General features: G+C 37.5%; 1 protein-coding gene across 17 annotated transcripts in view; it reads left to right on the plus strand.

Moving 5' to 3' along the window:
• The window catches only part of TRAF3 (TNF receptor associated factor 3), a 73,991-nt gene that overhangs the window by 34,587 nt on the left and 26,450 nt on the right, over nucleotides 1-12,954 (plus strand). For 13 of the 17 annotated variants that reach the window (XR_012623355.1, XM_074825149.1, XM_074825165.1 and 10 more), the window contains 4 exons: nucleotides 4,250-4,507; nucleotides 7,551-7,602; nucleotides 9,934-10,038; nucleotides 10,953-11,120. Coding sequence is in view for 16 of the 17 variants with exons in the window: in XM_074825149.1 (XP_074681250.1) it covers nucleotides 4,266-4,507; nucleotides 7,551-7,602; nucleotides 9,934-10,038; nucleotides 10,953-11,120 (567 nt within the window). In the remaining variant the exon portion in view is untranslated. Of the gene's footprint in view, nucleotides 1-694; nucleotides 788-2,464; nucleotides 2,588-4,249; nucleotides 4,508-7,550; nucleotides 7,603-9,933; nucleotides 10,039-10,952; nucleotides 11,121-12,954 lie in introns of those variants that run through there. The other 4 variants (XM_074825152.1, XM_074825156.1, XM_074825151.1 and 1 more) reach the window with 3 other exon arrangements.

Consider the following 12,954-nt stretch of genomic DNA (forward strand, 5'->3'; position numbering starts at 1 on the left):
GTAAATTCACTTTTGCTTCTAGTTTCTAACCCTCTGTACTCATGTTAGTTTGAGTTAAGTAACAACAAATTGTTCCAACCTTTATTACAGTATATTCAGTGTGAAATATTAACTGAGGTCCAGCCTCAGGTATTTGAGTACCACTTTTATTGAACAAGGGTAGTGACAAAAATGGAGCTCAGTGAGACCTCTCAGACTGGAGCAAGCAGTGTCACCCATGTGATGACCAGAACAATCTCTGCTTCTGTTACTCTGCAGAAGTGTGAATATAAGTTTATGCTGGCTACAGGAGAGGTGGCTGAAAGAATGTAATCAACAGTGGACAGAACTGACCTTGGTGACTGTGCTTATCTGTCCTGAAAGGTGATTGTCCAAGATTTAACAGTTTTAAAAGGCATCTAAAAGTCATATTCTTTTATTGTGATGACTTTTCCCAGGGATAAGAAACTGTAGCTTAAGAAATAGCTGGTGGTGAATTAGGAGTTAAGATTTAGCTTGCTGAACAAAAACCAGAGATTTGATTTGATGGCAGCTTGCCATGCATTTAGGAATCAGTAGCCTCCACCAGAACAAGCCTATCTTGAATGTTCTAGCCAGACTCCTCTCCCTGCTTTCTGGAAGTGTGCTATCTTCACTGCTATAAGTACATAGTATCTTACTGAGATGTGACTTCAAAATTGCTTCTTGTTGGCAGTTTGAAACATGATTATAGGAGTATAATCTGAGTCCTGCTGTTAAAGGTTCCTGAAAAGGAGAAGGAAGACATTGCAGATGACACCCTGTAGTGGTATGTAAACCATAATAGAAAGGTGTTTACAGAAGGGTGGAGTTGAAATGTTTGTATTGTCTTCCCTTGTGTTCGGCACTGATCCCATATACAGGTGTGAGAGTATGTAACTCATATGCATGAGGCCATAGCTCCGTGCATACAGATTTGTGTGTGCAGTTTGATAGACATCAAGTCTCCCCATCCCCTTGTTGAATGCAGCTCTTCCGTTGTAATAAGGTTTTGGTGTTCTTCTAAGCTCAGTTCTTTATTGTATTTTATTGCAGTACTTCATGAATGGCTTCCTAGTTTTGCTGCATAAGAAAATGCTGGCAGTCAGAGTATGGTGGAAGAAAATTCCTCACCAAGCTGGCTACTCTGGTGCTGCACTTGTTTAGCTTTTCTGGTCTGACATACTTCTTCATAAAACAGAAATATATATGCTGAGGCACACAAATCTGACTGTTAGGCATATTACATAGTAAATTTTATTTATCAGTGTGCTTTCTGGTTGTTTTCTTGACAAGATATCCAATACATCAATTCCAAAAGTGGAGTCCTGTGGAGCCCTGTGCAGCTTATTTTGTTATGAAATCTCTCTTGCCAGCTGACAGTTCAGCCCCTGAGTAGTTTCGTATCTCTATGAAACTCTCACCTGCTGCTCATTTGGCATTCAGTACTCTTTCTCAGTTAAATCTTGAATATTCTCCTTCTCACCCCTGCCTGCTCCTTATGACTAATTATTCAGTTTTCGTGAAGAAATAGTGCTATTGGAAGACTTCACATCTCTAATAATCTTTAGCTTCTTTTTCTGTGGAAGAAAATGGAGAAAGAGACATTCAGTAGTTGTGTTGTATGACTTAGAAGTTCAGAAACTCGGTGCTCTCTTGACTTGCCAAGTCTCTGTCAGCACCTTTTAGTGCCTCTTCTGTGGGTCAGAATCAGTCCATGCCTTGTTTTATTCAGGCATTTTAAGGAAAATCACGTTCCCTGGGTTGTTCTTACCAGTCAACGTGCTTGAAGTTGGCTTTCAACTTCAAGAGTTGACAGAATGGTAGAGATGTGGAATACGATTAAAAAAACCCCAAAAACCAAGTAATTGCAGGGGAAAAAGAGGCATTAGTGTCTATCGACAAATTATAAATCAGAGAACTGAAAACCTTTACAGGTTCCTAAACTACAAGCTCCAAATGAAGCTATTCCCACAGTTGCGCTAAAGAAGCAAATCCATAGATAGTCAAGTTTTACCAGTCCAGGTGCTTATGGAGTTGTATATTTTTTCCTCTCTTGCTCATCTCCTTTTCTCTTACAGCTGCAACGAAATGCCAGGTCCTAAGCTCGTGACTCTGTTCCCCTTGTCCAGCCACAGATGTTCAGCAATGGAAGTCCTGCCTTGGGCAATCTCTAAAGCTAGACTACTTTCATCAACTGCTTTTCTCACTCATGGCACTTCTCTTAACCTCCTTGTCTCTCAGACTCTTGTTCTCAGCATCACATCTCATTTCTTGTGTGCTGGTTACAATCTCTTGAATTGCCTCTTCAGTGTCATCAGTATCTCTTTGTTTTCTTTTTTATGCTTGCTGTTGAAATTCTAGTTCAGGCTTTGCTTACTTCCCTGGTCTGAAATAATCTGAATTTCCTCATTAATGAGAAGTGCAAGTTACTTTCAGTTCAGCACTGATTTTTCTGTTTTTTCAGATATTGTTCTGCCAAGGCATTAGACTCTGCAGTCTTTGAAGAGTAGACAAGGAACAGGCATACATTAATTCACAGGCAGACATTAATTCAAATTATGGAGCAGAATTTATATTTCCCTTTCAGGTACTGTAGAAATTATTTTGTTTGGTTCGTGTTTGCTTTTGGGGTTTGGGTTTTTTTTTAGTGTTTCGAATAAGACCCAATCATAGGATTGATGTATGGAGTTATGAGGATGGTTTCCTTGGGTGCTCTCTGTTTGGTGGAGATACAGAGAGGCTGTTCCCTGGGGCAAGGGGCAAATGAAGTGGGGATTCTTCACTCAACACCTCTACCCTTGCTCAGCTGGTCTTGGTAAAGACATGAAATGGTAGCAGTGATGAGTTGCAATGATCGCGTCTTTTGTTTCTAGAAATAACAGTTGGCATCAGAAATGGAAGAAATTTCCTTGTGTGTTTAGTCTCCATGGAGAATTCTATACCAAAAGTATAGATGCAGAAATTATCTACAAGAAAATACATTTAATTACAAGTACTTGTTTGGGGCTTATCGAGGGAAGATAAGGGATCACAAAAACCGTGTACAAGTAGGTTTGTGTGTTTGGGATGTGGGGCATTTGACTCCCTTCGTGGTATTGGTGGCCATAGTTTTATAATTGAGAAGTGAACTGGGCCTTATTTCTTCATTTTGCTTCTTAAAGCTGAACTGTAACTGTAGCAGTTGAGGCAACTGTAGAGTGATGGAATAGGTTTATATTTCAAGTGTCAGTTAACACGGAGGGAGAATTGAAGTATGCCTTTCTCTTGTAAATAGCCAGGGGCATTTCTCTCTTGTGTAAATAGGTGTTAAATTCTCCAGTTGTGCTTTCTCCTTCATGTACTGAGGCTTTTTAAGACCACTTATACTTGTTTGACTACAAGATAAGCAAGGAAATTATTGAAAACAGGTTTTAAACTTTAACCTGTGGTATTCTTCCTCTGTTGCTCTGCTAATGCTTTGCATGCTGACCTAGAAGCATCATAGTCCAATTACAGGTACTGTAATTCATTTTTCAACTGCATTAATTATTTTCTCAGCTGCCTGTCAGTTCTGCTCAGTCCTGGTGAATTGAAGTGGCCATGTTATGTAGGCCTTTCTGCTCTGTCAGTTAGACTTGTATTATCTGTTCTCTTCACGTGGGAATGTATGATGAAAAGGTTGGAAAGTGTTTAATAAGTAAAAACCTGTTGTGTTGTTCTGAAACAGACTTAAAGCAGCATGTCTTACACTTTGCTATGGCACGGGATAGACAGGAGAAGATGGCAGTGCAGCTGCGTAGACTCTGGATAGGACGCTGGTGGTTGTGTGCTTTTTACAGTAGCATCTGAGTAGTATTGTGCATGGTATGGTACCAGTGGACCTTCTCCACCACACCCCTTGCTGCTTCCTCTAATGATACATCTTCAATATTAAGGACATTTTTCAGAGAGAGAAAGATAGAAAGAATGCAAGCTCTGTTCTTTGTTCTTAGAGTGATGCCATAATTAACTAACACTTTGCTTCCAGGAATAGGTTTTAATTCTCGACCCTCTAGAGCCTTTGAAAAATGTAGAACATCTTACAGATTTACTATGCTTAATATACTTAGGCAGATATGTGTGTATTATGATCACATGAAGCGTGGACATGCATTTGTTCTTAGTGCTTTCTGTTCTTATGTAGTCTCTCAGAGATGCTGTGTTTGGTTTTTTTCCTAAATGGAAAAGGAAGTCTCAATTTCTCAGAAGTTTTCTCATTTTTGCTTCACAGAAACTTATCTTAGAGCATGGACACCAGTAAGAAGACAGAACCCCCTTTATCTGTAGAAATGGTACAACAAAGGGCCAATCCTGATCGCAGTCCTTCAGCATCGATTTATGTTCCAGAGCAAGGTGGCTACAAAGAGAAATTTGTAAATGCTGTGGAAGATAAGTATAAATGTGAAAAATGTCACCTCATCTTATGCAATCCTAAACAGACTGAATGTGGACACAGATTCTGTGAGACCTGCATGAATGCCTTGCTAAGGTATGTATTTTGTTATGATAGAACGCATTGATACCTTTAAATCTTGTGATCCGCTGAAAATAGTGTGAACACCATTCTAGTTTTTAGAATACATTAAGCTAATGCCCTGGCTCGAAGCAGCCTTCCGCATGTTGCTTGCTTGATTATTTGTTATCCATATCCTGGTGCAAACATTTGTGTTCTACTCTGGATCAGGGTGAGATAACTAAGCTTTCCATCAGTATTCTTGAAACAGTTGTTTAAGTGGTTTAATCCCATGTAGTGATGTGTTAGGTAAGAATTTTATTGCCTGTGGAGCACAGACTGAGTAGCTATTTCACGTGACTGCTAACATGGCTAGTGTTTAATGTGGAATAATACACTTAGTAAATTGTGGCTGTGCGAGGAAGTGAGCTGGCAGAGGCTCCTTAGAGTGATGGTAGCTGTGAACGCAGCCTTACAGTTGAGTGGTGGGACCCTTGGATAAATGTAACTGCTTGTGGAGCTTCCTTTCCACGTAACCCTTCTAGCTTTATGTCCTGGGGCTTGTATGTTTTGTGGATTCCAGGAGGGTCAGGAAGGCGGGCTTCTCCATTACTGAGATAGTTGGGCCAGAGTGCAGAGTGGGTGAGTGACTATTATAGACATAAAATGAATGCTAAGAGATGCAATCTTTCCCAGTCTAGGTAAGAATAAAAGTGTGATCATTCAAGGGGTAGCTAGCTTTTAAGAAGTATCTGTGCATCAGTAGGGGAGTATATTTCTTTGCCTCTCAACTTCAGTGCGTTGCTACTGATGGTATTCAGCAGTGGGATTTCAAAACTTGGTCTAATGTTTGGAGACTGTTCTGCAAGCTTTAATCTCCTGGGGTAAATAAGCAGTCGGTACTTCCATTTACTACTGGGAAAGCAGAGGTACAGAAGAGAATGAGTTCGCTGGATGTTGCACACTGGACTACTAACAGAGAGTGGATTTGACTTTGGAAGGTCTTGGTGATCTCCTGTTCACTTTTTGTGGCCATGCTGACTTTAGGTGTTAGTTTATATTTCACTTGGAAGTACTGTAATCTCAGGTGGATATAAATCAAGACTACATACAGCATGGCAAAAGAGTTTGGAGAATATTACATTTACTCTGTCTCATGATAGAGTTAACCTCTGTAGTGTGTAAATACAAGGGCCCATAGCTCACTGATCCATTCTTGTAGGTTTTGTGCTATAGCGTGTCAAATTTAAAACAACAACAAAAAAAACCCCACCAACTTTTCTTTCAGTACATATTTTCAGGTGAGGTGTAGTTTGCATTTAAGAAATGCAGTTACTTCCCTCTGAATATATGTTTTTGGAAGACTCTTACATGGTTAATAACAGTGACTGTCGAAAAGCAAACAACTGCCACGCTTGGATGTGTGCAGATGGACAGAGCAGATCCTTAACAATCTAAGCAGTAACAATTTTGGCATTGCTGGAATCTGGGCAATTTTCCTTCCCTGCTGTGAGACATGCACATGTGCTTATTACAGTGCAGCTAGAATATGTGTAATTTTACCATCTTGACTTTCCAACCAGTCTGTTATTGAAAAGACACATGGGTAAGACTATCTACCACACTGCTCTTTCATTTGAGTTATTTCACTATATTTAAGTGCTTGTTGCAAACAAATCCCTTTATTAAAATTAGATTTACAGCTCCTTTTTTTGAGAAATAAAAAGTGTGCCATAAAAATGGAAGCAAAATAAGTTTACATTGTTTCTGTATTTGGCACAAAAATTTTTCATTCAGTGTAGATATGCTGCTGTGTGCACACACACTGATTATATGCTAGCAGCTTCTGTTCCAGTGTTATTTGGGGACAAAGAATTGGAAGTCAGTGTAGATAACACAGTAAAGATGTCTGCTCAATATGCAGCAGTAGTTTAAGAGAGCAAGTGGGATGCTTGAGTGAATTCGGTAAGAGTGAGGAAAGCATGACATTGTATTAAACACTATATGCCCTCAAGTAGATTAGTTTCCTTCTTTTTTGTTTTTTTTTTTACACTTAAGAAAAATATTGTATATATTGAAACTGCAAGATAGTTAAGATGCTCAGAATATGATGAGACACAGAATGGTCAGTTCAAGGAGCAGGAGCCAGTGCATCTCACTCTTTGAAATAACCATCCTGATTATATAACATAATCAAACTTACTCAACCTTTTACATTGATTTGCACTGCTGCTAGCAGCCACAACTTATGTCGCCTGTCAATGAGTTGCTTTCCGAAAGAATTTACCTAACTTCTACCTAGTGCTTTTCATCCATAGATGTTAGTGAGATCAGGGGAGAGAGGTCTGTATGACTATCCCCATTTTACATGAGGAAAAGGAGCTAAAAAGTAATGAAGGGATTTACACTATGATACCTAGCAGGTCAGAGCCAGAAACAGTTGTAGGAACCCAGGTTTCCTACACTCCAGTTTCTATTCACAGACTGCTCTGCTCCTCAACCTGCCTGTTGTCTAAGAGATCACAAGTTTGGTAATTAGATTACCAAAACAGCTACAGGGCAATAGTTCAGATAAAGGGGGGAGCAAGGATCTCTAACAGTTGCTAAAACCAGAACAGACTTGAAGGAGCTGGGCATAAATACTTTTTTACCCTAAAAGGATGTATAATTGAATATCAGAGAAAGTAAAGTTTTAATTAGGTGTTGTTTGAAAAAGGGCTGGATAATTGAAGAGACAATATTTTGCCTGTTAGCACAGATAGAGAGGTGATGAAAATTGTGGGTCAGGCAGAGACTGTAAAATCAAGAATGGATTTTGCTGCCTTGAAGAAAACCACTGCTCAGTTAGCTGGAGGCATTGTGGTGGTCTTATTTCCTCGGGAATGCCACATACTGCCCATTGAAAACTCAGTGATCAAATTTTTTGAAATAACATCATGTTATCTGATTATAATGAACTATATCCACTTTTAATTATTTTAAAATATACTGAATAATCATAACTAAGTGCCTCATAAATGGAAATTTTTGTATTAAAAAGTTCAGATGAGTTAAAATAGTTTTTCTGTTTTCTCTCCAGTTCTTCTAGTCCAAAATGTACAGCGTGTCAAGAAAGCATAGTAAAAGATAAGGTATTGTTAAAACCGTTTCTTATTCAAGGGTATTGAATTGTCTGGCATACATAAGATGTGTTATTGCTTTGTGGTAATTATTTCATAAGTCTAATAAACTACCTGAGGAAGACAGTTTTGTTATAAAACCTAACCCATGTATTTTATATAGGAATTCAGCTCATTTTTACTGTTAACCACATGGTAGAAAACAACATGTCAGCTTCATCCCTAATGGTCCAGCCAGGTGTCACATTTTGTTTTCATAGTTGTGAGCTGCAGCAACACATTGCAGTTGTCCTCCCATCAGCCAAGAGGGTGATAAGAAATATTGCATCTCCTGTAGATGCAGAGATGTGACAGGTCTAGGCAAATCATACTCCTGATTTGGCTCCAGACTCGTGTCTACTGTTTCACTAATCGGTTTTTACAGTGTATTGTTCTGTGAACCACACTGGAACCAGAACAGTGTGGAGTTACAGTAACTGTAATAGAATCAGATGCTTTTTATATGTATAAGTTATTTCACTGATACCCTCTTCACTGTTGGTTTTTTTTTTTTTTTTCCCCAGCAAAACATTGTGTTGCCTTTGAAAGGTTGAGGGTAGAGAGAATTCTTTTTGACTTAGTACATGGTTTATGCAGTTTTTACATTAGATTTTTCTGAAGTGTTCAGTAAATTCTTTGCGTTAGTAGTCTTTCCTGCCTAAATGAATTCTTGTAATAGTAACTATTTTCAAAAAAGTTTAGTGGGTACATTAATCTTTCCTTGTCTTAACTCAAAAATAGTTCTCTGAACAGTGCTCACTGTAATTCAGCTTTGACATGGATTGGCTCTCCAGGAGCTCAGACCAATAATCATGCGTACTTTATTTGTCCCTTTAACTCTTGACTTTTTAGCTCCCAGTATACATAAGTATGTACATTTGATATCAAACTTCAAATAGGAAGAGGACAAGACATGTAGTGCATATTAAATACATGTTAGACTAACTGTGCAAGTCAGTGATTTCCCTGAAACTGGAAACTCCTCTCTTCCCATAGAATGCTGATGTCCAAAATCACCGAAGAGCTTTTAGACAGTCTTGGAAAAACTGTTTAAAAACTGTCATCTTACCTTAACTTCAGTCAGCAAAACTGTGCCTAGTAACCCTGTGAATTATTTTGGAAAAAAGTACTACAGTACTGACAATTGAATATTCAAATGAGATTTGTGGATTCATTAAACTTCACATATGCATCTGAAAAGTAAACAAAAATAAGTGACCTATGTCAGATGAGATCGTATGAGAATGGTTGCAGTGTTTCCTTCTTCACTGATACTGGGGATAGATCTGTAGTCACTGTGTACAGATCTGATCGTAATTCTTTACTGTTGTTAAATGTTGGCATGCAGAACCATTGTGTAATTACAGTAACCCTGCAGTGTACACAGTATCACAGAACTCTGTTTGTCAGAGTAGTAGTCATAGGTTGGTCTTGGTTCCTTGGCATTTCTTAATGGTCATGAAAGCAACTGCAAAATAGCTGGAAGTTTTTATCTCTTTGTTTTGGACTTCAAAAGGGTAGTAGTGGCCTTCAGTACTTATCTCCAGTTCCTGCCCTTAGCAATGGAGCTTCTTCAGAGTGCAGTTATGTTGTCTCTTTATCTTTTATGGGGTATCACCCATGAAAAGTGGAAAATCCAAACCCTGAGCTATTTCTGACTTCTTGCAGTTCTATTATAGACAAAAAATGCTGGAAAGGTTTATAAACGTTGAAATGGAGATACAGTTAAAACCTGCTTATCTGTGAAACAATAAACCTCTAGTCTAAGACCTTAGAAAATGTCTTGTAATTATGTATTATCACTGAAGTGCAAGTAGGGGTTCCAACTAACCAGTCTAGTCATTGTGGGACTGTCTTCCATGAAATCCTTCCTCTGTGAACCACTGTGCTTTGGCTCTTTTTTATCTTATGGTATTGTGCCTAATATACCAGCTTGCCAAACAACATAAGAGAGTTCTGGCTTATGCAGGCCTATTATTGGCAAGCAAGTAGCAAAAAAATTAATCGTTTTTTGTACCTTTCCTTTTAATTGTATTTATAGTAAAAGTGAAACAGTAGTAGAGCATCTGTCCAAATACTCTCCTTAACTGGGCTGCTTCATAGTGGAGGAATCTGTGATGTGCACATTCAAGAATATTTGAATGGTAGAATTTTATATCTGGCACATGAAGCTAGAATTAAATGACACTGCTGTAGCCAAATTGCATGGCTTCTACTTTCTTCTTTGAACTTGCATAGTCTTGAGTGGCTTTAAATTCCTAAAATTGAGTGATTTTTTTTTTTTTTTTTTTTTTTTTTTTTAAGGTATTTAAAGATAACTGTTGCAGGAGAGAACTGCTTGCCCTTCAAATATATTGCAGAAATGAAAACAAGGGCTGTAAAGAACAACTATCTTTGGGTCAATTGCTGGTAAGTAATCTAACATAGACTACTTCCTTTTGAGTTAAAGAATGAGAAGAAATCTTGCAAATTAAAACCCTTGTCCATTTCTTCACTTGTTCATACTAGTGGTTGGTCTGTTTCATAAATGTTGGAAGAGAGCTAAACTGTTCTGAAACTCACTTTTCGATGAGCATTTAAGGACTTGCAGTAAAAAATGATGTGATTTGTGACATTAAAGCTCGGAAATGTAAATGCATGAAGCAAATGAGAACTGGAGAGAGAACTGAAATCGAGAAAAAACTAATGTGTACTTTGCAAGTGTGACAAATTTTTCTTCCTTTTTGGTGTGTTTTTGTTCTCATTTACCAGTCTTTATCCTCTCACATAAGTGGTCGTTTATGTGTGGAGTTAAACCTTTGACTTTCCCAGACTGGTACAAAATAACCTGTAGCTTTCCTTCGTGAAGGTGTAACATAGCAGTAATCCAGTAATTTAACAGTTATAAGGTATGGCTACACAGTAGTTTGCAGCGAGATGTGTTAGGTACTTGCTTTGAATGAACAAGTACAGGTACTTAAACAACTTAAAGCAGCATCTATGTTTACGTGGAATAATATACCTTGAAAAAGAATGCTTATCTATTGTGTAAATAGTCTGCATGGAATTTTTGACTGTTAGAATGCTTTTAGTATAAAAGTAGGTTGTGTACATCTATCTATAGTACAGTGAAATCTGCTGTCTAGGTAAAGGGAATGTAACGTCAGAAATGTATTCCTGAGTAGATTTGCTGGTGTTTGCTCTTGCACAGTATAGTGCATAAAACAACTTTGCTTACTTTGGTTCTGAAAGTTACTTAATGTGGGATGTCTTCAAAGGATAGAAGACATGCACAAAGCTCAGTTGGCTCGACTATTTTTTTTCTTTTTTTTAAAATCTTTCAGATGCATTTGAAAACTGATTGTCAGTTTGAAGAACTCTCCTGTCCTCGTGCTGATTGCAAAGAAAAAATACTGAGAAAAGATTTGCCAGATCATGTAGAGAAGACCTGTAAATACCGGGAGACAACCTGTAAATACTGTAAAAGTCAAGTCCCAATGATTATGTTGCAGGTGCAGTATTTTCTTGTGTATATAGAACAAGATTCCTTACATTAATGTGGAATAATAACTCTTCTTGTGCTTCTGTGTAGCTGTTAATAGAGCCTTGGCCTCTCAGCCAGAATTAGTAAATCAGAAAAGAAAACAGTCTAACTTTCAAAACACTTTTTTTTTTTTTTCCTGCAAAAATACCAGTTAATTTGACTGGGAAACACTATCTTTTTCTGCTGTTCAGATACTGCATTTTAGAAAAATTCAGATCCACTGCATAATACTGATACTAAAGTGATTTTTGCTTTGCTTTTTTATTTTTCTTAAATTGATATAATAAATGCAACTACCATGATAACAATTAAATGTTGTGCTGGAACAGCATAAGCATAGCAATTGACTGGAGAAATAACATCTTTCTATATAATCCTTCTTGGTTACTGTGTGATCCGTTATCAGAGGAAAGGAGGAAATAATGTATAAACAAATTGTGTCTTGGCATAACCAGCAATGGTACATGACAGGCCTCTACAGAGTTACTGCTGTTTTTGGCATACGAGTAGGTTGTCTGATAAGCAGCGTGTTGTGAGTGAGAAGTATAGAGCAGAGGTTGCGAAAGTCATACTTGCTTTACACATAGAATTGTAACTTGTCTATGTTTGCATTATTTCTCATTTAATTGTATTATGCTGAATCTCTGTTGTCACATTTTTTTAAAAATTCTGTTTAGGTAGTTTCCATAGTCTGACAGTCTTGGATTTTGGATCTTCTTAGTATAGTAGGAGTGGTGAGAATTTAATTTTCGTTTGTGTTCATATGTATTGTTTGTTAGGTGAAGTCTCACAATGATGACAAGCATTTTTTGGTCAGAGATGTTGTTACAAAAAGGCATAGGTAGAATCTCACCAAGTTTTTGTTTAGATCTGGCTTTCAGTTATTCGAGAGTGTACTTGCAAGGGCTGGTACTTTAATAATTGTGCATTACCTAACATAAGGTGGCTGAGAGATGAAAATAATCCAGAGAAAATGAAGTTTACACTGTGTTTATTCTTGCACATTCTGATTTAGAGTTGAAACTGTATTTAGTTGGATTATGGGTGCTGTTCACCCAGAATTTTCTTTAGGCTGGGAACTGATGTGAGGCAGAGAGTGATATTAAAAGATGTGTTGTCTTAACAGACAAAATCAGTGAATATTAAATATGTCTTTTTGTACAAACTGAATTTCCATATCTAAGCAACATGCTCACAAGTTCCTTGTAGTCAGTTTCTTTTTATAGGAGCAATGTAGCTAAATTTTTGAGAGTCTGAAATCATCCTTAGGCTTTGAAGAACACTGAACTCTGTTTTAGTTTAAGAGCTTTCTCTTCTATCAGATGTTGATGGATATAACATTTATGAACTCTTTGAACTAGCAGTAGCTTTCAAGATACTCAGAAGCTGAGACAAGTTTTAGTCTACCAGATTTTTAATTCACAGCAAAACCTATTTTAGACATTCATGTTGGAAACAAGAATAGCATATTACTCTGAAGTACAGAAGAATGTTTGTAAATAAAGTAATTGTTCTCCAAAATCCTAAGTGTTCCTTAAGAATTAATAAGCTTAAGAGCTTATCCAGAGCGCCAAAGAAGTTTGTTAAAATGTAGTTTTATGTTGAGATGTCACTATTTTGATTGTATTAAAAGTTGGTACCACTATTCACCTCTCCTTAAAAGTTCTAAAAAAATCTATATTTGTAAATCAGAACATCTCCAAGCAGTGTCACATATTCTCATGTTACCATTGGCTTATGTTTTAGTACATAGAAAAAGGACAGTTTTGCTTCCAAGCTGCTTTAAGGGTGCAGAAAGCTCC

Source organism: Strix aluco, chromosome 4 (assembly GCF_031877795.1).
Source record: "Strix aluco isolate bStrAlu1 chromosome 4, bStrAlu1.hap1, whole genome shotgun sequence".
Lineage (NCBI taxonomy): Eukaryota > Metazoa > Chordata > Aves > Strigiformes > Strigidae > Strix > Strix aluco.